Source organism: Protopterus annectens, chromosome 9.part0, assembly GCF_019279795.1.
Source record: "Protopterus annectens isolate FY-2018-M chromosome 9.part0, PAN1.0, whole genome shotgun sequence".
Classification (NCBI taxonomy): Eukaryota; Metazoa; Chordata; order Ceratodontiformes; family Protopteridae; genus Protopterus; species Protopterus annectens.
Window position 1 is genome coordinate 516,741,882 of NC_056743.1, and position 26,671 is coordinate 516,768,552.

The 26,671-nt window shown below is 40.3% G+C and overlaps 1 protein-coding gene and 1 long non-coding RNA gene across 2 annotated transcripts in view; one reads left to right on the forward strand and one right to left on the reverse strand.

Annotated features, from left to right (window-relative positions):
• LOC122811315 overlaps nucleotides 1-26,671 on the forward strand; it is a 1,944,054-nt gene that overhangs the window by 857,155 nt on the left and 1,060,228 nt on the right. The window lies entirely within an intron of this gene.
• The window catches only part of TACR1 (tachykinin receptor 1), a 790,616-nt gene that overhangs the window by 165,043 nt on the left and 598,902 nt on the right, over nucleotides 1-26,671 (reverse strand). Inside the window, exon 3 of the mRNA XM_044083080.1 lies at nucleotides 17,136-17,289. Coding sequence (XP_043939015.1) covers nucleotides 17,136-17,289 — 154 coding nt within the window. The remainder of the gene's footprint in view (nucleotides 1-17,135; nucleotides 17,290-26,671) is intronic.

The window sequence follows — 26,671 nt, forward strand, 5'->3', positions numbered from 1 at the left end:
GACTCCACAGTGAGACACACAAGTGTCCACCTCACCAGGGTGGACAAGGAGAAGATCACGGTCAGCTGCCTGTGTTGTTGTGACTTTGTCATAGTACATTAGGGTGAATGACTTGAGATGTACCTCTCAGGACTATATGAAGAGAGACATGACCAAGCTCTCAGATTGTTTGTCCAAAGCAGGTATGTCCCTAGCCCTAAACAGCATTCTACCTTCTTCCAGGATAATGCCACAATACAAATTAAAAATGATTGACTTCAATTGGCTTAGTTTCTGGTGTCAGTCTAGGGGGATCCAGTATCTCTCAGCCTGGAAAGACATGGTTGACAGACCACTCTGCTTTGCCAGAGATTGCCTTTACCTGTCTCCTCTATGTTTTTGGATACTAGGAAAGGGCCTTGCTTCCCCCATAGTGCCCTTTTCAGGCAATGTCAAACAACAACATTTCTGATGTAAAAAAATCCACTTGAGACAGACTCAATGTTATGCTACTTAATGCTAGGAGCCTAAACGGGAAACTGCACTCCCTGGAAGCACTCCTTACCTTGGAATATGCTGATGTCTGTGTGCTCACTGAGACATGGTTTAAGGCTGCAGAGATCACCCTGGCCATGTAAGGCTACAATGCCTTCCCCACACTCAGACCTCAAAACGAGTGTGAAAGAACCAAAGGTGGCAGTATATCTATCTTCATTAAAGCCAAATTCACCTTGAGACTGTTTAAACAGTATGACTCTCTTGAGCTACTCCAGGTCCATCTAACTATAGGTAAAACAATCTACCACATCATTGCTAACTACAGAGTCCCACTCCATGAACAAAGAGAAGCACACCGCTTATCTGAACTTACTAGAGTCACTCACTGTGCAGCCAAACACTTTGGTCATGCAACATTTCAACTATCCTTCCTTCTGTTGGGTGACAACAAGCACAAACATGCTCACTCTGGGGTTCCTGGACTTTGTCAACACAAAAGCCCTGGAATAGCTAGTCTGTATCCCCACAAGGGGCACAAATGCCCTAGAATTAGTACTCACCAACATGGAGGGCACTGCAGTACCCTCTGTGTGTTGGCCTTCCTGGTAACATCAGACCATAAATCTGTTTTGTTTGAAGTAACAATCAGATCTGACACCCCATAGAAGCAAAAAACACATTTCTCCAAAGCAAACTACAGCCTACTAAGCAACGGTATAAAAAGTTTCAAACCCCCTGCTAACACAGCCAGCAATTACCCCTATGCAGAGGAGTACACAAATGCCTGTGTAACCATCTAAACAACTGTATAGACTTGGTTGTACCTGACAGAATCAAAACCAGGTCCTCCCAAAAAAACAGGCCACACTGTCTTTATAGTTGCCTGCCCCTTATGTTAATTTGACCATATATCTCATTTCCTCTCTACTTTTACTGGCTGGTGTCAGTAAGCACAAAATTAGTGTTTTGTGAAATCACTCCCCTTCAACTATTTAAATTTATTGTCCATCCTACTGTATTCCATAGTACCAGAATACAAAAGTGATCACCCCCTTTCAATCTATCTTGCTGTTTTAAAAATAGTGACTCTCCACTAAAACTTAACTTTTTAGACAGGTAAAACTTAAGTTACCTACCTTCACATCTAACTCCTCTAGTGCACACTGCAGTGTTTAGGATAAACTTTTTTTTTTCATCTTACATTTAAGCATCTTTTGCAAGACCACCAGTTATTGTGGAACCCACATTCTGCCTCTCAGTAGTTATCTTGGGATTAGTGCTTCTGTTTTCTCCTGGTGAGAGAAGGAGTGCAGTTACATTATTTCCTAGAGACTGCTGATCACCAGAAAGCTTAATAACTGCTTTACATGCTGAGCAGCCTGAACATAAACCCTTACGTCATGAGATGGGTTGCCAACTGGCTCACAGACAGAACCCACATGGTAGGAGTTGCGGGAGCTAGGTCTGACAATAAACTGGTTACAAGTGGTGTTCCCCAGGGCTCAGTCCTAGGACCCCTCCTGTTCGGCATATACTTCTCAGAGGTACAGGCAAGCACAGGAGGACTATGGCTGACCAAGTTTGCAGACGACTGCAAACTAGGGGCTATAATTGACTCTCCGGCTGGACATAGACATCTTCCAAAAGGGTCTCACTGAGACAGATACCTGGTGTCAAAACCATGGCCTCAAGCTAAATGCCAAAAAGTGCATAGTCATCACCTTTGGAAAAAAACAAAGTACCCATAAACTATCACATAGGTGGTAGCCCCCCTAAATACGTAATGAGGGATCTGGGGACCCAAGTAGATAGTAACTTCTCATTTGATAATCACATTGCCAAAGTGGTTAGAAAATCCTTCTCTGTGGCCCATCTAATCACAAAAGGGTTTGCAGCCGGATCGAAAGAGGTCATTAGGCCCCTCTATGCATCACTCATCAGACCCATCATAGAGTACAATACCCCATTTGGGATGTACCTTACAAGACACCTGCAGCAACTGGAAAGACCACAGAAGTACCTCACCAAGAGGATCACTGGCCTCAAACAGATGCCCTATGCAGCTCGACTGAAGAAACTCAAGCAGTACTCGGCTGCATGCCACCTACACAGAGGTGATCTCTGCCTGACATACAAGGCCATGTCCAACCCAGAATAGATGGACATGCTCCACCTAAAAAAAAAACAAATCCCCTCGAGCAACACGCTTCAGGGATCTAAACCTCACCACAACAATAAATAGGATGTGCTGGAGGAATAGATTCCTGGCCCAGAGTTTTCCCATGTTCTGGAACAAGATTACAATCTACATTAGGCAGAGCTCCTCGCTAACACTCTTCAAGAGAAACCTTGATGAGTGGATGGGAAACAGAAAGTTTACCCCAGGGATCACTTCAATGGCTCTGCTGGACGGAGGCACAGGGAACTAATTTAAGGGGGCGGCGAAAGCCAACATATTCCTGCTAGGCTTATAAATGCCTTTGGGCAGATAGCCTAGTACCTACCTATGAACCTTTATAGGTGACAGCTTAGAATATGTGCTTATATTCTGATCCTGGTGAGAGTAGGAGCAGAGTGCATTGATTCCAGACTCTTTCTGGTTGGAGAATGTGAGTCTGTGCTTAACATACCTGATTGGTCTGGTTATTATTCGAGGCATCTACCAGAAAAAGGCAACAAGCCTGCAGACCCTTGCATCATCTTGGACAAGACTGTGGATCAACAAACAGTCCATGGTCTGCTTCTTTTCTTGGGATTGGTGCTAAAGCTAACTAGTTTTAGCTAGAGCTAGCTAGTTTTATAGTTTCAGCACTCAAAACTGTTTCTTTATACTCAGCACTTGCTCAGAACTCGTAAGCACTAAATAAACTACAAATTACTACAGCACTCGACTTTCCTCACTTGTCAAGATGAAAACAGTTCTTAGTACTTAAATTAATAAGCACCTATCCAGACATGTCCATGGGTCAGCTCCTGGTATTTTCTCCTGTCCACCTGATGAATTTGGGCATTTTGGGGCAATGTGGCAATTGCCTTATGTACACTGACAATCCTCTCCTCCTACCACCCAACACTACAATCTGTGAGAGATGCACTTATATAGCCAAACTGGAAGCCAAGCCAAGACTGGACTAGACAGTCAAGAGGAGAAGGTTAACACCTGCACCACACCACACTCAACACATAGTCCTTCAAAACCCACACACAGAAACACAAAGCACACACCCACATTCACGAAGGCTTTCATTAAAAATCTGTCCAAGCAACAGAGACCTCCCAAGCTGAAATGCAGACAACCACCACCCCCCAACACTACCCAATGACACACAGCCCATAAAATCAGTGTGCCACTCAACCTCAGCCCATAAGGCAAAACAACGTATCCAACACACTAGTCATAGGTGACTCTGTGGTCAGGCACACTGATGTCCTACTCACCAGACTAAACAAGGAGAAAGTTACTGTCAGCTGACTGTTGGGTGCCAGGATCCGGCACATAATGCATGCACTCAGGTCACTCCACAACAAGTACAAATATGACTCTGTCATTGTCCATGTTGGTGTGTATGACCTGAGACGTACCTCCCTGGACTACATGAAAAGAGACATGGAGGAGCTCTTGGATATTTTAGTCCAGGCAGGTATGACCCTAGCCCTGAGTAGAATCCTGCTTTCACCCAGAATGATACCACAGTGCAAGGGCAAAATGATTGACTTCAACAATTGGCTAAGCTTCTGTGTCATTCTAAGGGTATCCAGTATCTGTCTGCCTGGGACGAATGGTCAACAGACCATGATACTTTGCCAGAGACGGCCTGCACCTGTCGCCCCTGGGATTCTGGATACTGACTAAGGCTCTTGCCACCCCTATAGTGCCTTTTTTAGGCAAGGTTCAAATGACAAATTCACCACCGTAACAGGTACAAGCAAACAAACTCTGAGGGTAATGCTACTCAATGCTTGAAGCCTAAACCTCAAAATGCACTCACTCGAGGCACTCCTTAAAATGGAGAACATTGGCATCTGTGCAGTGACAGAGACCTGGTTCAAGGCTCCAGAGAGCACCCCTGCATTACCAGGCTATAATTCATACCACACCTTTTGGTCACCTAATCTGAACCGAAACACTAAAGGCAGAGGTGTGCCCATATTCATTAAGGATATCCACACCTCCAGGCTAGTTGCTCAACATAATGCATCTGAAATTATCCAGGAGCAACTAACACTGGGCAAGACTGCAATCCAGGTTGTAGCTTGTTACAGATCCCCCACCATGCTCCAGGATTCCCATTCTTCATTTCTTAAGATACTGGAAAATATTAAGGTACAACCCAATAGTTTAATTATGGGCAATTTCAACTACCCCACCATCAACTGGGAAAACTACTCATTTACCAACTCATTCGCTCAACATTTTCTCGAATTCATAAATTTCAACGCCTTGAATCAGCTTGTCTACACCCCCACCAGGGGCAGCAATATCCTGGACCTGGTCATTATCAATATGGGTAACCGACATTCCATGCCAGAGGTCATCTCCTCGCTGGTCAGATCCAACCACAAGCTAATCACTCTAGACATCCATATCCCACCCCCCCCATTAAGGAAACCACCATCAGAAACTACTCCAAAGCCAACTTCATGCTTCTTAATACAGAAGTGGAAAACTTCATGACACCCATGCAGATGGAAAATAGAGGTACGACTGCTGAATCTTACAAAAATGCACTGTATAAGCACATACACGAGTGCATGGATCGTGCCATCCCCAGCAGAACCAAGATGCTATCCTCCAAAAAAAAGTCAGGTCAGCCTCAGCAAGAACCTGAAATCCCTCATAAAATCCTCCAAAGCATGTTATGAAAATAAAATCGCCACTGATTCCAAAGATAACCACAAAGCATTCTACAGCTATGTCAAGAATCCCAATGGCAACACTCAGATCTGCTCTGAGCTACAGCACAATGGCACTAAATATACAGAACCAACCAATATTGCCAGCATCCTGGCAGATAGGTTCAGTGCTAACTTTAACCCCCTCTCACCCTTCAAAGGGCCCATATTAATACCGGAAGAATGCAAACCCCCTGTAATCATGGATGAACAAGTAAAGACCGCACTCTCCAAAGCCAAGAACACAGCATCCATGGGACCAGGCTGCGTACTGCATGAACTACAGAACTGGCACTCCACCTAAGTGCTATGTTCAGTCATAGCCTCACCTCAGGCTATGTGCCTACTGAATGGCACACGATGATGGTTATCCCACGCCACAAAGGGGGTGCTACCACGGACCCTGGAAACAACTGCCCCATTAGCCTGACGAGCCTGGTTGGCAAGGCCATGTAACGTATCATCTTGGAGCTTATAAACAGAGACATAGGTAACCTCCAAACCCTGGACTCCACTCAGTTTGAGTTTGTAAAAGGTAGATCGTGTCTACTAAACCTGATTGACTTCTTTGAAGCAGTCACTAGAGCTGTAGACAAGGGCAAGGTAGTGCACACAGCCTATCTTGACTTTGCCAAGGCTTTCGTTACGATCCTCCACTCTGTAGTTATAGATAAACTCACTAAACTGGGCATAACTCCCTATGTCACAAGATGGGTGGCCAACTGGCTCACTAAACTGGCTCACTAAAAGAACCCACACAGTAAAAGTAGCCTGCTCCAAGTCCGACGTCAGACCAGTAATGAGTGGAGTACCACAGGGTTCGATCCTGGGTCCTCTCCTGTTTGGCATCTACTTCTCTGAAGTGCAGCCCAACACAGAAGGTCTTTGGCTAGCAACGTTCGCAGATGATGTAGACAATCTACAAAAGGGCCTCACAGAGACAGATGCTTGGTGTCAAAGTCATGGCCTCAAGCTCAATGCCAAGAAATGCATGGTCATCCCCTGTGGGAAAAACTCGGTACCCATGAACTACCACATAGGCAGTAGCTCACTAAACATTGAAAGTGTGATGAGACCTCAGGACACAGGTGGATAGTAGTCTCTCCTTTGATAACCATATCGCCACAGTAGTCAGGAAATCTTTCTAAGTGGCACTCCTCATCACAAAAGGGTTCTCCTCTAGAAAAAAGGATGTCATTGTTCCTCTCTACTCATCAGACCCATTATAGAGTACAATGGCCCATTTGGCATGTATCTCACAAGACACCTACAACAATTGGAAAGGCCACAGAAATACCTCACTAAGAGGATTACTTGACTCAAACAGATGCCATATCAGTCTGTTTCAAAAAACTCCAGCTCTACTCCATCACATATCGCCTACTCAGAGGCGATCTCTGCCTAACATTGCAAAGCTATGTCAAACCCAGAGCTGTTGGACATGCTGCACTTAAAGAAATCCCAGTATCTCCAAACCACACTCTGCAGGGACCTAAACCATGTTAACACAATAAACAGAACATGCTGGAGGGATAGATTCCTGCCCCAAAGACTTCCCTTATTCTGGAACAGGCTACCTATTCATGTCAAGCAAAGCTCCTCATTGGCCCTCTTTAAGAAAAACCTTGACAACTGGATGGGAAATAGAAAATTCACCCCAGGGATCACTTTTGTGGCACTGCTTGACAGAGGCACAGGAAAATAATTTTCTTGGGTGGTGAAAGCCAGGGAAACTTTTTGGCTAGGCTTATATAGGCCCCAGGACCAGTAGCCTAGTACCTACCTATGAACCTAAGTATAATTTGATTACATAACAGAAGAAAAAACTGATGTCTAAGAACAATAGGGAATTTGCTCAGCAGAAGAAGAATATCCTTCACAGCTTGAACATGCAAACAAGATATCTTTTAAAGTCCTCTAAAGCTAGTTACGGAGCTTAATTTGCATCCCTAGCTAAGGATAATCATAAGGCATTCTTTAGCTACATCCAAAATCTAAAAGTGAATGCCCAACTTTTGGCCGAACTTATAGTGGGCGTTACCTCTCATACTGAACTTGAGGAAATTGCCAACTTGCTATCTGATAGCTCTGCTGGAAACTTCACCCCCTTGTCCCCTTCAGCCATACCCCAAAGCATACCTGACACCAGTCCTCTACCTAATATTTGCAAAGAGCAGGTCATATCTGCTCTCTCCAGTGCCAAAACATGGCACCTATGAGACCAGATAACATCCCAGGCTGCTTACTACACAGTCTAAAATAAGATGTAGTGGAACCACTTGGCACTGTCTTTAACCTCAGCCTGAGCATTGGCTTTATTCCAGCAGAGTGGAGACCAGCAACAGTACTCACATTGGACAAAAGGGTCCCTCTATCAACCGTGGGAACTGTACAACCATAGCCTAACCACTCTTATGTGCAAGAATCATCATGGGACCTTATCAGCATAGGCAGCCTTCAATCTCTTGACCCAACCTAGATCATGCTTATTGAAACTGGTGGACTTCTATGCGAATGTCACCAAAGCCCTGGAAGAAGGCAACAGTACATACTGCCTGTCTTGTCTTAGCCAAGGCTTTTGACACAATCCCCCACTCCGGTATCATTGATAAACTCTCTCAGCTGGGGATTAACCCATACATCACTATATGGGTAACTAACTGGCTTACTGACCAAATGCATACTGTCAAAGTTGGGGATTCCACCTCTACCAGTAGACCAGGTACCAGTGGCATACCACAAGGATCAGTACTGGGCCCTCTTCTGTTTGCAATCTATATCTCAGAAGTCCAGGCAAAAGTAGATGGCCTGTGGCTTATCAAGTTTGCTGATGATCACAAACTGGGCGCAATCACTGAGCCCCCAAACAATGATAACATATTACAAAAGGGGCTAACACAGACAAATGATGAGTGCTGAAGCCACAGACTAAAACTAAATGAAAAAAGTGCATTACTATCTCCTTTGGCAAAGAGAAGGTCACTGCAATTTACATTATTGGCAGTATTCCACTAAACTCAAACCCAGTGGTGTGAGATTTGGAAACACAGGTTGACAGTAATCTAAACTTTGATCACCATTATCAGTAGCAGTAAGGAAAACCTCCTATGTTGCACATCTCATAAGTAAGGGCATCGCATCCAAGCCAAAAAATGTTATAACTCTTCTGTACAGTGCTCCCTTTTGCATGTACTTCACCAGACACATGCAGCAGCTGGAGCCACCACGGAGGTTTCTCACCAAGGAAATTCAGGCCCTCCAAACTGTGCCCTACATGGAAAGACTGTAAGCCCTGTCACTGCACTCTGTATCTTACAGGCTGCTGAGAGATAACTTGTGCCTGGCATACAGATTGGTCTCTGACCCTTCCCTAATGGAAATATTGCACATCTGCTAATAAAATTGAACAAGAGCCACTAGCTCCAGGGATCACAACCTGGTCTGTGACATTAACAAAATATGCTGGAGAGATAGATACATCTCCCAAACCACTAGCTCCAGGGATCACAACCTGGTCTGTGACATTAACAGAATATGCTGGAGAAAGAGATACGTCTCCCAAGCCACTAGCTCCAGGGATCACAACCTAGTCTGTGACATTAAAAGAATATGCTGGAGAGAGAGAGATATGTCTCCCAAGCCACTAGCTCCAGGGATCACAACCTGGTCTGTGACATTAACAAAATATTCTGGAGAGAAAGATATGTCTCCCAAGCCACTAGCTCCAGGGATCACAACCTAGTCTGTGACATTAACAGAATATGCTGGAGAGAGAGATCTCTCCCCCAGGGATTGCCACTCCTCTGGAATAAACTGCCAGTTCACATGAAGCAGAGCTCCTCAATGACTCTATTCATGAGTATCCTGGACAATTGGATAGGAGACTGTAAATTCACCCAGGGGGTGGCACCTATGTCTCTCATGAACAGGAGCAGTACTCACTCTGTGATTAACAACCATCTAACTAAGGTCAGTTAGGGAACACAGGTATAACATGGCTAGGTCTGTAAAGGCCTTAGGGCCATTAGCCTAGTAACCTTCTGAGATAGCATACTGGTTAGAGTCATGGCTTTACATGCAGGCATTCACGGTTTGAGTTCTATGAACCTGTGTACCTATGAGACACTGTACAAGTTCAGGTATTTTAGTCTTTCATAATAACTTAAATTTTCACATCCCTGGATGCCCTTGGTGTAGTTCCACTCTACTGTTTCCAGTTTACTTGTGCTTGTTTTCTTATAAGGTTTCCATATTGTTATTCCATACTCAAGTTTGGGCACAATGTAATTAACAAATACTGACATCATCATTTCTGATTTCCTAGACTTTATAAATCTTTTCATACAACCTATAGATCTATAAGTACCATTAACCAGTTGATTGATATGATTAAAAAACTCAAAGCTGGATCTAACCATATACCCAGGTCCTTAAATGAATCAACAGTTTCAGTCAGTGTGTGCTGTATTAAATATTCACCTTTCAATTTATGTGTCTCAAATCCCATATGCTTAGTGGGAGGAAGACAGTGAGTTGCTTGAATACAGATGATTCATCTGTATACAGTTAAGATATCTGCAAATTAGTAAACTCACAGTTCATGGATTAGATTCTTTGGAGTTGGGTTAGAACAGCTAGAAATTATCTGCCAGGTAGATCATCATACAGTTGAGAATAGGTATGCAAGTAGAAAGAAGGTGAGGTGGGTCTCTTTTAAGGACCTTCTGTGCAGAAGGTGCAGATGGAATGTGATTTGCCTTGTATTCAGACAGCTGCATTCACAATGCTTTTTTAGAAAATGCTAGAATTGAGGTCTAAAAACTGAGCATTCAATGAGTTCAACTAGGTCATAAGGACGTGACTGCCAAAGTTTTGGGGCAAGGACTAAGAGCCTATGACTTGTACAATGTAGCCTGAATGAATATTTTTGTAGGGACTGGCCACCTCTGTCTTGGCTCCTGAGGTTATAGGTTGTAGATTCTGCAAACAGCTTTAAGGAGAAAGGGGTGTTGTCTTATGTAGTTTGAAAAGAATGGAGCAGTGAAGGCTGTATCTCACTTGCACATGCAGCCATTTGGCTTTAGTAAGCATGAGACAATGTCATTCTGAGAGAGTTTGATATGAAGTGGCAGATTTTATCTGAGAGGGTTGGAAAGGTGGTTATGTTTTTACGTCAGCAAACAAATGGGGTTTATACTCAAGTTGTGCCAAAAGGACGTCATTGTCTACATCTGCTGTGGTAGTGTAAAATGGATTAGAGAGATTTTGTCAGCCAGGAATAGTAGCTGGCTAACCTCAGTCATAGTTTAGCAACATGTTGTTGGAATTTGTGTCAAATGACCCAACATTGAAGAGTGGCTCAGGTACAGCAGGAGCTGGTTGGGAATGAAGGAAGTGAGTAGGCTTACCCATTCAAGGGGGAGGGTAGCACTCTAACTCACATTGTAGTACTGGCTTATTCTGGAAAGAAAGATTCATGTTATGTTAAATCAGGACATACCCTTATCTCTGCCAAGCTACATTTCCATGGTAGCCGCCACAAGTCATGTGCTGGAATGTGCATGCCCACAGATGAATTTATTGTAGTGCACCTCCCATCTGCAAGCATGCAAGTCAACTGCTGAGGTGGACAGATTAAGATTTAAAATTAGAAAAGCACTCATGACTACCTAGATGATGGCCTCCTTTTATTGGCTTTCACCCCACAAGTGAAAAGATAATCTGAATGCTTGCCAGAGGACTGACAGTTGGAAGGAAGTAGGGGATAAAAATGGGTGTACATGCATATGATCAACCGGTGGATGATTGAGCAGGTATGGCCGAAAGGAGTGCAGCAACATCTCAAAAATGAGATTGCAAGTGTTGCGAATCCCAAAATCCCATCCCCTTTTTGACCCATGTTAGCACTCGTTTTAGGGTGTAAAGTGGTCGGAAATGTCGATTTTGGTGTTTTTATGACATTTCAGCCGTTTGGCATTATGGGATTCGCAGAGAAAAGTCGGTAAAATGTATGGTCAAGTAGTGTGAGCTCAATCATATGAATGGAAACTGAAACAAATATATAAAAAATATATCAGAACTTATTTTCTGTTGTAAAGCCAGCAGACTTGACAGTGGATATGGAGCAGTTCCTTTTGGTTTCTTTCTTCCTATAATTTTCATCCTAATACACCATAGCTAATAAAGGTGTCATGATACCTTACTTCCTTGTCATATTTATACTGAAAATTTGTATTGAAACTCTACTAATGCCTTCATTGACATGAAAACAAAATAATTACAATAACATGTGCATCAGATTTTAAACAATGATGCTAGGGAAAAGGACATTGTATTACGAAAGGAATATAATAATTCCACCCTACAGAAGTTTTTTGTGAACCTGTGAAAATCACAGTATAAAAGTTGTGCCCAGACAAACAGAAAAGAGCTGGCCAGGGAATATACAATACTGACAAAATGGTAATGTCACTTCTTATGACGTCTCCATTGCCAGGTTCTGTTGAGGTGGGCCTTATCTGTAGCTGTTGTTTGGTTTTGAATTCAGTTTAGAAGTCTGCTTCAAGCAGATTGCAACTAAATCACAATCCATATATGTGATAGTAGGGTGGGATTCTTCTACCCATGCTGGTTTGTTCTTTATTAACACTAATGTTATTATAAGAAGCATCTTTTAGCTAGGTGAAGACACTATACCACAAGGTGGCCAATTTGCATCTGAGAGTGCAGAAGGACCAAACTGCTGTACACCTTTAAGAAGTTTCTCCTTACTGCTGTACTGTTCATAATGCCCCTCCTGTGTCTCATAGATTTATTTTATTTTATTTTATTTATTTATCATTTGTTGACCGGGAAAGTCCGACTAGGTTCCTCAGAGCCTGTTTTCAGTGGTGGCCCGGGGAGAAATGCTCCAGATGCATGTCTTTGGAATGTGGGAGGAAACCCACGTGAACACAGGGAGAACATGCAAACTCCACACAGAAGGCACCCCAGCCGAGAATCGAACCATTGAACCTCTTGCTGTAAGGCGACAACGTTAACCGCTGCACCACTGTGCCGCCCGTCTAGTCTTTAGGACTGCTGTGAATATGACAGCATTAGTTTTGATCCAAACAAGCAAATGATTGAAGAAGCAAAAGATTTAGTCAGTTGTCCTCCAGTCACCACATCCAGGAATTCTGAAGGTTTCCAAAATGAAATACCCAACTAGGGCATGCAGCTTCATGGTCTTGCTGTACTGATTTTTTGTCCCCTTCCTTTTTGAGTCCCTTTAAGTAATGTAAGCATTCACTGATGGCCTGAAAGAGTTGCAAGGCTTCAGTAACAATAATAAATGCCTTTGCGTGTGACCCAGAGTGTGAGCCTGGTATTCTGAACAATATGACCTGTACCATTAACTTGCTAACACGCGTGTCACATGCTGAAGTGCTTATAGCGCGTGCACTTACAGCAGCACTTAGCATTACTTTGATGGATGATTTATCTTGATTACTATCTCCCGATACATGGACTAGCTCTCCAAATATATTGCACTGAACATAATTACTTTCAGAATGTCGACTTCCAATTCCAATGATTATATTAGATGCTACTGCTATGTGTTATAAAATGTCAAAGCTATCCTTATATTCCCCATCTTCTCTATCTTCAGAAGTATTAGGTATATGCAAGTTTTATGTAAGTATATCAGTATTGCTCAACAGTGTTAGTTGTGTCTCCTACACATTTAATATTAAAATTGCTATTCACTCATCAACAAATCTATCAGTCAAAGAATAACAGAGAGTTCAAGCTTGTTGCCACCTATGAAACAGGATCAAGCCGAAAAGTAGCAGCTACAAATGTATTAAAACCTACAAGCAATTATGTGGAGAAAGAAAAATGACTTTAATCACTTTTTTATTAATACAGTATTCATGCAAGGTAATTTATTGCACAAGGATTTGTCAGAGAAACAAAATGTGGTACAAGAATAACTAATGCAACAGTAAAAGAAATAACTGAATGGGATGTGCTAATTTTCTTAAAACTTTTCTCTTAAGGTGTCAGTTTACCTTCAGAACCTGGATATTTTGTTAAATTATAGTTGTGTGTATGCAATTATTTACATTATTGTTTGGTTTGCAAACTTGTGATTAGAGATGATATAATAAGCCAAAAACTCTGTACAGGCACACCAGTAGAAAAGGGAATGAAAAACATAAGACAGCATGATTGCTGTCAATGTCTGTTACATTATAAAAGCAAACAGAGTGCAAACCAATACTGCAAAGAAAGTAAATAGTTAATCAAGTTAAAGAAAGACCTAGTAATGAGATTCATAAAATAATGATAAGTTAAATTGGAATAAAAGTCAAATGGACATGAAAGTGAAAACAAGTCTGAAGTTTAGCACTAGATGTAGTAGGAATAACATAGGAGGACCTGGAAGAAGTCCATCATGAACAAGTTAAAGAAAAGAACAGTTCTGTCAAGTAGCAACAAATGCAAATGAGGAAAAGATGACAATTCAGGGAGTACAACAAGATATTTCCAGCAAAACGGTACTAAACGTAGGCAGAGGAAATAGAGACCGCATCAGTTCTGAGAGCAGGGGAATATCTGGTAAATAAAATGACACATTGGAATGAAGATAAGAAAAGGGCAGGGGACTAGACCAGTATCTGATGATAATGGAGTGACAGTGGTAGTACCTGGGGTATTACTGAAAACAAAATAAAAGAGGTAACAGTGGGGACCGTGAAAGGTCAGCATTGCTAGAACAGATGTAGAAAACAATGCAGATATGGTCATCTTGGGCAAGGAAAGAGGAGCAGGCAATAACACCATCGGTTATATATGCCTTCAGACAATGTAAACATAATTACAACAAAACCTTACAGATGCTTTAAGATGACACACTGGCAAGGATTCAGATTTAGGTTGCCCTGTACCCAAAGCCGTGCAGAGCAGTTTGCATACTAGTTAATTCTGTTCAGATTCTTAGAGCCCTCTGTTGCCCTAACACATTGGTTGGCCCTATTGGACAGTGCAGTTTTGAATGCCATATTTAAATGTAAATGTTACTAGTGAGCCTCTGCTAATAAGGCCACTTAAGCAGCCCAGTGTACTGCTCCTTTAGGATATTGCATAGTGCAGTATAGAAAATGTATACACCTAGATAATAGTATCCACCTTTGCATTTCAATGGATGGTATCTGCATGGAGGAAGCAAGACAGCCTTACTGTCTGCAGATTGCCAATCTAGGTAAGTAGTACTGGATGTGTATATTTCAGCATGTGTCTGACTGATTTTGTGGTGTAAGGACAGTGTGTGTGTGTGTGTGTGTGTGTGTGTGTGTGTGTGTGTGTGTGTGTGTGTGTGCACCTACGTGTGTGTGTGCCTCTGCCTGAGATACTCAGACGTTCTTTCCTTCTTACTAACCTGCACACTTCTTACGTTATAGATAACTCTGCTATATTAAGATGGCAGTTCTATAGGATACCAAGCCATGAATTTATATATTTACTTGAAGGGTAAATGAACAGTGTATTCTCATTCGCAGCCATGAAACTAAGGACTGGCACAAATGTGCAGTGAATCTAAATGGATCTTTTAGTTGCCAGTACTTTTCAGTCACAATCATTTATTGTAACCTGCTCAGAGTGGATACGTGAGCATTACAGAGCACCCATATGCTTTGAACAGTATCAGCTGTACAGAGAGTCCTGTATGAAAAATATTGTTTCTGTGTGTGTGTGCATGTATGTATGTGTATATTTGTTAACTAGGTGGCTTGGCGCAGTGGAGCAGCCATCACTGTTGTTGCTTCACAGCCCTTGGTCCTATATTAGTGTTCATGCTATGTATATGTGTGTGTGTATGTATGAATATATGTGTGTCTGTATCTCACTGGAGGGTCTGTATCTGTGTCTGTATTTGGTAGGACCTATGCAGGCAATTAGGGCACTCATATAATTAGTGTTGAACTATTTAGTTGAGCATTTCATTGACATGCAAAATTCCCTGTTAATGAGATGTCATCCTTGCAGGAATAAATGTGTGTGAATCACAAAAATTTGCTTTAGCATAACTCATCACATCGGTGTTGTGCAAGGTGTACAACTCTACTGCTAACAACGAATCATGACTAAGACCCTGAGTCCAAAAGCCTTGCTCTCTGTGTAAGAGAGCTGCATTGAATGGAGACTGACAGCAAGCCTTTTGGCATCTGGCTCCCTATTTATAAGTAGGCCTTACAGTGGAGTACGTCACTTACACCAAGAGCAGGTCTTTTGGAATCAGGGCAGAATTAAACTGAGTCTCTTGGAATCTGGCCCATAGTTTTTACCATGATACAGCTCATCACACTGTAGCATAGTAAATCATGCTTAATTCACAATCATATACTAAAAGTGCTAAAAGAGAGATTTTACTCAAAACATAAAATAGTAGAACTGCTATGGAAGAAAGTCAAATATGGCATAAAGGCTGTAAGCTGCACAAATGGCCATTAACCAATATAGATGTGGAATTACCACATAATGTTGGAAGATCATAAAGGAAAATGAAAGAGAAACGTGCAATGTAAATCAGAAGAAGCATTAAGAAGTCATTATTTGTACTAGCTTCTAGATGATCATAATACAGGAAAAGAGCGTCAACTGCCAAGAAATGAAAGATCAGCAAAGCTCTGCTTCTTCAGAATGATATGTGAACAGCCAAGTCAATGAATATGTCCAACATGGTATCACGATGCAATCCTGATCCATCACGGTGAAAACAATGACAATAACAAGAAGTGAGAACAAGCCGGTAGACAATATATATAGAACATGTAAAAGAAGGTATAACCTGAATAAAAAGCAAGTTATTAGGCCAACTTTGTCTTTTGCTGCAAATTAAAATTAATAGAAGAAACAGCATTTATTAGTGGAAGAGTGGCTAACATGTACAAACTATAAGCATTTCCTATACATCATGGGTTAGCATTGCTTTGAAGACAGAAAAGCCCACGGCACCACATAAGCAAGCAAATAATGTTTCACTAAAGAACCAAGCTAGATCCAAGAGACAGGTTTTGGTTTTTAATAAATATATGAAGAGTAAGGTACATAGGTTCCCAGGTAAATAAAAACTGGATCAGATTTTAGAGGTACGTTGTCTTGTCCCCAGAGGTGTTTAGCTTTTTACTGGACAGAAGGTGAATGCACTGCTAAACCATACCCAAAGTTTAAGCTCTGCTCGAGCTGCTTGCAGCTTGTCCAGCTCTTTTTAAGAGCGGAATAAAGTATAAATCATCCAGAATTTTGTCAGGAGTATTGTACCTCAAAAATATGTTGCTAATGTGAAGGGAAAAAAATCTGTTTTATTTGCCATGACGTATTGCTGCCAATGCATTTTTATGACTTGAAAGATCAATCACTAGTATCTGTAGTTGCTGGCATTTTCATCTTCTTTGATTACACAGGTATATCACTCATTGATTGATCTCATATTTTTTGTTAATAGTCATTGTCTTCATTTTTTGGTTGTTGCCTATATTTCAGTGCTTAACAGTTTGGACATTTGCCTACAAAAACATTTTTTTTATTTCTAGAAACAGTTTGAGTCTGCATACTGGTCATATTTATTAGTACTTGTTGATCTAATCACCATCTCAACCATACTTTATAAGCACAACAGGTAGACTACGGGTAAGGTTCATATAATTTTTAGCATAACAATGAAAAAAAGAAATGAATTAGAAATAATATTTAAAAGTGCATTTTATGGCATTATTTACCTTGCGTTTAGCTGACATCTGTTCATGGTATCTGTCCGAAGAATCACCAGGTATCTCACTGACCCACAGTGTTAGTCCTACAACAGTGTAGGCCCATCCTATCACCAGCAGAGGAAGCACATACAGTAGTAGAGTGACACAGACATAATAATACCTGCAATTTAAAAAGTACATAAGATCTTATTTAGTGTGCAATAACAGTCATAATGACAATTATCAGTCTTCCAGCTGCATAATGCCTAGGTAAACAAAAACAGCAAATTCTAAAACATGAGGGAATTAAAAAAAGAAGTAAACTCCGATCTGTTTTATTACTTGCACAGCTTCCTCTGATACAGACATTAAATAAACAAGGAAAGGATGGGTGCAGCAACAGACTTCCCTGAACCAGAACTGCAATAAAGGGAGGTAATTGACATCTTCATGTGATTCTTTTCCAGAACACACTTTTCAACGTAGCTAAACAATTCTTAAATCATTCCATTTTTAAAATTCATCTGTTTCTAAAAAAACACTTTTGAAACATATCTAACAATACTGTTTGAGACTACATTACTAAGCAACAAACAAAAATAAACAATATAACTAGAAATATCTTTCCCTTATGGTGTTTATCATGGGATGGTACACATTTCTAGAATTAGGATGCCTTGATAGGATTAAAAACAAAAACAATATGTGGAAAAACTCAGAAAATATTAATGCAATTGTGTATTCATAACAACATGGAACCATTTTGACATGAATCCCTTCAGTCTGTAACTGACTGAAGCATGATTTCCTCTCGAGATTTCTGTTGCAATATTATAAATAAAAAATATACTAATATTCGGTAATTCTGTCACAATTTTGCTATTATTACATATTTTAGTTTCTGGCATTTTAGGCCTACAGTCATTTTTTTTTATTTTGATAACATATTTTAGAATGATTAGCTGCCAGTTATTGAATCAAAGGGAATATCAAAATTGTGTTAAAAAAAAAAAAAGATTTGTAAAACAGTAAAGAAGAAGGTGCAATATATATAAAAACCTACGGCCAATACAGCACAGAGGGTTACAGCTTTGACTTAGTAATTGGTTACATCCTGCAGTCTTGAGTTTGGTTTGCCACTGTTTTCTTGTATAATATATTATATTATAAGTCATACACTCATATTTAGGAATCGTTTTTTGATCCAAAGTAAATCCAGTTAACCTGAGCAGTACTGAGCGGACAATTGAGTTTTGCTGAAATGACCTGGTTAGAAAACAGCAGCAAAAAAGCTTTGGATCAAAAAATGATTCCTAAATATGAGTGTATTATGACACAGATACTGCACTACCCACACATTTACCCTGGTGACTGCTGAACTCACAATTGTTTTATTTATTTATTTTATTTTTCCAGCAATGCGTTTAATTATTTACTTATACTTGGTGAGATGAGTTAGCCTCAGCCATGTACTGCCTCTTTTCAAAGAAGACCAGCCTGGTGATATTAATTTTTTTTTCCTGTTGAATTATCAATTAAAATATAGGTAAACATAGATTTATAAACCATGTTAACATATTCAGTTACAAACATTACACATCACAATTTTTTATACAGTTATCACCTACATTACATAAATTGACAAGTTCCTACCTTCCCTTAAACCTCGCTCCTCCTCCAAAACATTTTTCTGCATGCAATGTTCGCATAATTCCCATTTTCTCTACGTATTTCGATCTAAAGATCATACTTCAACAACTTTTTTCACTATTAATACTTATTACTTACCATACAGTAGCTTTAGACTTTCATTTCCATTTCCTGGTAACTGCGTTTTGGTAGCCAACAGAATTAAACTTAAGGCCCTACTATGTCTAGACGATTCAAATTCTGTATCGCAGCTCAAAAAAGAAATTCCTTCATTACATCTATTTGCTCACCCAATATTCCCATTTACTTCTTTCTTCCCCGTCATGCCTCCAACATTTGTCATCTACCATAACAGAAGTTCTGTGGAGTCGTTTTGGAGTAAAAAAAAAAAAAAAAAAATACCCATGCAAACAATTCCAAACAAAAATTTGAAATCTTCTAGACTTAATTGCGTACTTGGAAGCCATGCAAATGTCCCCCATTGTTTCTTTCTGAATTACTTATCCTTCTCTTTTCATAATCTTTTTTAACCCCCTCTGATTGATTCCTGTAGTTACTGTGCAGTAATTTATATGCCTTATTAATTATCCCTCTTTAAACAGCACTTTCTAGTCTTGATTAAACTAATAACTCTACTAGACCAGTTCTTGCACTTAGGATTCCCTTAACCCTTTCTCATTGCTTGTTCTGTGATGTCAATAACTGATAGGGAAGGCAGCCTCCAGCCTGCAGTCAAAATGTCTATTTGGCCTCTTCCCACTCTGTTACCTTTGTGTCTCTAGTTATTTGCTCCCAATACCTTGGTACTTTTTCCAGCCATCTCTTGTGTATTCTCTGTACCCCTAACTGTACTCATCCCAATTGACAGAATCCTCTTTCTTCATTTTTGTGTTGACTTAGTTCTTGAAACACTTTCTGTTATTTTATATATAATAATCTGTATGGCTGCTGTTATTCTCCTTAAGAATCTAGACCCAAAATCCCACTCTATCCTTATTTCTGGAATTTCTCCCCTGCTTCATTATTCCTTTCCACTTTTAACTATAGCTTTCTGCTTGTGTTATATATATGAGCCTTACCTGTGTAGCTGTAAAGTATCAGGTAATCCTAACCCACCTTGTACTATTGGAAAGATCAAGTTATCACACTTGACCCTTGCCCTCTACCCTCCCAGATGTCTTTATTAATTACTGTGCACAGCTTCTGTTCTGGTTGATAAAAATATGTCTGACCTATATATAAAACTAACGGGACTAAAAACATTTTCATCCGTAAACAAGTGCTTTCAATTTCTCAGTTATTGTATAAATTTGTTGTTTAGTCCCCTCCCACATATCCTAAGCTGCCATAACAGAATCTCTTTTAGACCTCATATTCCTAAATACTTTATTTTATCATGTCCCAAAAAATATGGGCTTTACTAATCAATTAATGTGTGGGTACATAGTTTACAACTATGGCATTTGTTTTGTCTTCATTCATTTTATATCCTGAAAAGACTTAAAATTGTCTAAAAATGTGCCATAGGTTGGTACTGGGCTATCTGCCCGAAGGCATATATTAGCCCAGCCACATTGTGCAGTATTCACCTCCCCTTTAGTAGTTCCCTAGACCGTTGTACAAGCAGCTAGTACCCTTGGCCCCTATCTAGTAGTGCTGTTGGTGTGATCCCCGGTGTGAACTTTCTGTTACCCATCCACTCATCAAGGTTCCTCTTGAAGAGTGATAGTGAGGGGCTCTGTCTTATGTAGATCGGGACCCTGTTCCATAGTAAGGGAAGTCTCTGTGAAGGGAATCTATCCCTTCAGCATGTTCTATTCATTGTTGTGTTGAGGTTTATATCCCTTGAGTGTGTAGCTCGAGTAGATTTGGTTTTGCTAAGATGGAGCATGTTCAACAATTCTGGGATGGACATGGCTCTGTACATTAGACAGAGATCGCCTCTGAGAAGGCGATATGCAACAGAGAACAGTTGTAGCTTTTTCAGTCATACTGCATAGGGCAACTGTTTGAGGCCAGTAATCCTCTTGGTTAGGTACCTCTGTGGTCTCTCCAGCTGCTGGAGATGTCTAGCCAGGTACATTCCAATTGGTGCATTGTACTCATTAATGGGTCTGATGAGGGAAGAGTAGAGGGGCACCATTACATCCTTAGATCTTGATGCGAACCCTTTCGTGATCAGATGGGTCACAGAATGATTTTCTAACCACTTTGGCAACATGGTTATCAAAGGAAAGCTGACTATCTACTTGGGTCCCTAGATCCCTTATTTCTTCTTCAGATTTCAGGGGATTACCTCCTATGTTGTAGTGTACGGGTACTCTGTTTTTTTCAGAGGGGATTACTATGCATTTTTTTGCATTTAGCTTGAGACCATGGCTTTGACACCATGCATCAGTCTCATTTAGGCCCTTCTGGAGGATCTCCATGTCGGCCAAAGGCTCTATTATAGCACCCAGTTTGCAGTCGTCCACAAACTTAGTCAGCCACAGCCCTTCCGTGCTTGCCTGTACTTCTGAGAAGTATATGCCAAACAAGAGGGGCCCCAGGACAGATTCCTGAGGCACACCACTCGTTACTGGTCTAGATTCAGACATAGATCCGGCTACTCTTACTTTATGGGATCTGTCTGAGAGCCAGTTTGCGATCCATCTTGTGACATAAGGGTTTATGCCCAGGCTGGTGAGCTTATCAATATTACCCGAATGGGGAGTGGTGTCAAATGCTTTAGCAAGGTCATGGTAAGCCGTGTGTACCTCCTTTCCCTTATCTATAGCCTGAGTAACTGTCTCAAAGAAATCCACCAGGTTCAGAAGGCATGATCTGCCCTTGACAAAGCCGAACCGTGTGGGGTCCAGCGACTGGAGGTTCCCAATCTCTCCATTTATGAGTTCCATAATGATTCGCTCCATAGCCTTACAGATCAGACTGGTCAGGCTTATTGGTCAGTAGTTACCAGGGTCAGTTGTGGCCCCACCCTTGTGTAGCTGGACCAACGTTGCCGTGCGCCATTCTATGGGCACATATCCTGTGGAGAGGCTGAGACTGAACAGGGTATTAAGATGCGGGGTTAATTCCTTTTGGAGCTCGCGTATGACACAACCCGGGACACCATGTGGTCCCATGGAGGCAGTGTTTTTAGCTTTAGATAGAACCTTGTTACCCAACGTATCAGTAATAATTGGACTTGCACAATCCCCTGGAATGGTAATAGGCCCTGTAGGTGGTGATGGGGGGGGGGAGAAATTTGCACTGAACCTGTCAGCCAAGATGTTGGCAATGTCAGAAGGGTCAGTGTATTTTGTTCCATTTTGTACTAGCTCAGAACAGACCTGAGTGTTGCCATTTAGGTTTTTGACGTAGCCATAGAAGGCCTTATGGTTATCCTTGGCATCCTTTGCAACTTTCTTTTCAAAATTAGCTTTAGTTGACTTGATGAGGGCCCTCAATTTCTTACTAATGCTGATCAGGGATGAATTTTCTACTTGAGATTTGGCCTTTATTTGTATAAGTCTCCTCCTTTTATTGTAAAGTTTGCTTATGGCTGGGGTCCACCAGACTGTTTTCTTCTTGCTTGAGGAAGGAGTCTTGGTTTTATTTGGGATAACATGGTCCATGCAATCCTGAAGATGCATATAGAGTGCCTTGGTGTAGGATTCCGCATCCTAGATATCATTACCCTTCTGCAAGGGAATAGTGAAGCTTTCCACTTCGGATGCAAGTAGTTTGACGTTTGCTTTGGAAAGGTTTTTGACTATGGTTTCTTTGACTGGGGGAGGTGGAGGGGTGAGGATGTCCAGGGTTATCAGTTTGTGGTCGGATCTGACCAAGGAGGGAGTGATAACGGGTGTGGTACAATGGGCGCCTATATCTGTGATGATTAAATCCAATATGTTGTCCCCTCTAGTGGGGGAACATACTAGTTGTTCAAGGGCATTTGAATTTATAAATTCTATGAATCGCTGAGCATAGGAGTTGGAACACTGGTAGTTCGTCCAGTCTATACCAAGGTAGATGAAATCACCCAAGATTATGGTGTTGGATATGACCTTTATATTTTCCAATGTCTCAAGGAATGCAGAGTGAGCATCTTGGGACATGGTGGGTGATCTATAACTGGCTACAACTTGAAATGTGGTTTTGCCTGCTGATAGTTGCGCATGGATGATCTCTGGGGCATCATGCTGCACTAGTAACCTGGAGATATGGGTATCCTTGATGAATATGGATACACCTCCGCCCTTTGTACTGCGATCCGGTAACTTAGGCCGGAAGGTATGACATGAATTGTAACCTAGCAGTGCTGGGGTGCTCTCTTGAGCCTTGAACCAGGTTTCCGTCACTGAACAAACATTGATTTTCTCCATGCTGAGGAGAGCCTCGAGTGTGTGCATTTTGAGGTTGAGACTTCTGGCGTTGAGTAGCATTACCCTTAGTTTTTGGTTACTTGTGCTGGTTATGGTGGTTGGTTTGTCCTTTGAGCCTTGCCTAAAAAAGGCACTATGGGGACGGCAAGAGCCTTGGCCAGTATTCGAAAACCTAGGGGTGACAGGTGCAACCCATCTCTGGCAAAACTGCGAGGCTTGTCTATCATGTTATCCCAGGCAGACAGACACTGGATCCCCTTAGAATGACACCAGAAGCTTAACCATAACACTGAGTTGTCCTTTTCTGGTTTTATCAGATACAAAACAATAAAGTCTGCAAATAAAACCAACTTTTTCTGATTACTGTAACAAGTATATTCTTGAATTTTGAGTTCCTCATTTTCTTTGCCATTGGATCTAAATATAACACAAATAACAAAGGGGAATGAAGACAACCCTGCCTGGTTCATCTGTTCAGATACAACATATCAGAAAGCACCCTCCCACTTAAATTTTTGCCTCCAATCCCTCATATGTCCATCCTCTTAATAAACACAATTTTTGTATAAAGCAATGCACTTGCTTCCATTGCCTTAGTCTTAAAATCCCAGCTTACTCTGTCATATGTTTTTTCTGCATCAGGACCCACCAAATCAGTGGTATTTTTTAACATTTTAATTAATGTTGCCAAATGTTGCCTTCAATCCATAAAACCACACTGAAGCAAAACTATCAATTTTAACAATGCCTGTGCTATTCTTTTAGCAGTTATAGACAAAAATACTTTATAATCATGATTTAAAATTGAAATGGGCCTGTGTGATGATGGGTTTGATGGGGCTAGGCCACCACAGCTTTCTTGCATGATGTCGGTGCCTCCCATCATTTTAAAGTACTGCTAAACAAAACCTCCCATATCATTATCACTTTCGTCTGTCCTAGTTTCCAAACTTCCACAGGAATACCATCTTTTCCTACAGATTATACATCACCATTTTTATATCATCTCTTTCTGTAAGTCTCATCTACTTCTAACCTTGGCATACTTAAGTCTTCCATAAATATTTCTATTTGTGCTTTCATTTCCACCGTCCTCTGCCTTATACAAATGTTCATACAATTTCCAAATTATCTCCAGTACTTCTACTCGATCTCTGCTTTCTTTTCTTCTTCTTGTATCTTTATCAATAATCATTTCTTTTTGTTGCCTAATTCATTGTGATAAAAGTTTTTGTGCTCTGGAGTTATCAAAAGCAGTTCTTAACACCAGTCTTTCTAAACTTGTGCATATTACCCAGATACTCCCTAATTTTCTATTTATCACTCTGCTTTTCTGGGTCTTCTTGTTCTGTGAGGTCTCCCTTTGTCTGTAACACGTTATCCTTTGTCAGTTCTTTTAAATGGTTCTTGTTACTTCTTAACCAAATCTCCTTTTCTTTCTAGGCCTATTTTTAAACTCCACTTTCATTTATAATTTCTGAAGAAGTTGCTGTCTGCCCTAATAATTCACAAATAAATTTTCACCACCTGTTCCTTAAATTTCCTTTTTTAACAGGTAGATAGGGAAGCACCAGTTTCACATTTGTACTTCATTACCCTCCATTTTTATCTTAGTTGTTATTGGTGCATAATCTGAAATAGTTATGATGTTTGCTGAAGCTTTAATTAAATGACAATGTTCTGTGAAATATAATTTCTGTCTAGTCTATCACAGTTATCATGCCATGGTGAATAATATGCAAATTCTCTGAGTTCCTACTATTGAATACACATCTTCCATAACAAATATTTTCAGAAATATATTCAGAAATCTACCCTATTTTGTAATATTTTGCCTTCTAGGTACCCCAGATACATCCACACTGTTGCAGTTCAAGTTCCAGTCTGCATCCATAAATAATATTCCCTGCTGAAGGCTGATTATTTCTCCCAAATTTTTCTTAAGCTCCATAATAGCAGTTTTAGGTGGCATACAAATACATTCCAGTGTAATCCTACTTCCCTGCTAGTGGCCCCTTACTACCACAAATCTAACGTTGTCTTTTTTCCTTATGCTGTCACTATTGGAGATCCTCTATTAATTAGTATAAGTACTTCCTTTTCTTTGTCCCTGATACTCTGCTTAATATCCCTCCTGAAATCCTTTCTTTATCAAAGTCGCATGTTCATTTCTTTCCAAGTATGTCTCCTGTAGCACTGCTATTTGAAGTCTGTATTTCGTAATATAATTCAACACTACACATGTGAGGCCATTCACATTCCAAAATAATATGTTTACTGTACCCAATATGATGAGAAGTTATTATTCCAACCTATTTTATATATATATATATATATATATATATATATATATATATATATATATATATATGTATATATGACTGTTTTTTTAAATGTCTATTTCCAGCTCTTCTGCTACATGCAGCCACTAATCTTTGGCAGATTGATCTTTTATACAGATGTTTCTTGTAAACTCCATTTGAACCTATGCTACATCTTACAAGTCTTTTTGCTTTAATGAAACCCTCAAAAAAAACCCTCCAGAACATCCCCATAACCTATTAACTTAAACACACAAAACTATGTACATCTTCAAATAATCAAGTGTAACCCTCTTGATAGGAACAATTGGCCCAAATCAGCAGGTGCACACACTGGTAAAACCTAACCTAAAATAAAGGTTATCTGTGCTTACAACAAGTTACAGCCTATGTTCCTACTTAAACAAATTGCTGCCTCTTTTCATCTTTTCTTTATTACACTCCCAGATATGAAAAACAACTTGTACATTTTCAGAAAACATTAACTTTTAGACTTAGGAAAAAGTGCACTGGCTATCTTTAAATAAAATTAAATTATACACTGTTCTAGTAAAAGCTCACTTATTCACTTCAATAATGTCTCAGTGTATTGTCCTCATCCATAGTAAGCTTGTTTCCATGGAAGCGTAAGCTCAGACTGTAGATCTGCCCTCAGCCCTTATTAAAGTATGATCTCTTATTTTTTAGAACTCACTTATGTTCACAAAGACTGTCATTAGATTAAGCCAAAGTCATTAATCCAGACATTTACCTATGCAAAATAAAAGAAAAAATTTCAGTTCTACACATTATAATCAGTGCACTTTTACACCCTATACTCTACCCCAACAGCCCAACATAAGCTCAGACTGTATATCTGCCCTCAGCCCATATTAAAGTATGATCTCTTATTTTTTAGAACTCACTTATGTTCACAAAGACTGTCATTAGATTAAGCCAAAGTCATTAATCCAGACATTTACCTATGCAAAATAAAAGAAAACATTTCAGTTCTACACATTATAATCAGTGCACTTTTATACCCTATCCTCTACCCCAACAGCCCAACATTACAACCTGTTGAATTAAACATGCTTTTGTCTAGTCTTTGTCTTTTTACATTGTAATGCCTGCAATTATTAAACTAAAAAAGAGAAAAGGAAAAACACCCATTTACTTTAATTTCTGTATCTCATACAACAATCTTTGAAAATGCTCTGCATATATCACATGCAATTTATATTGT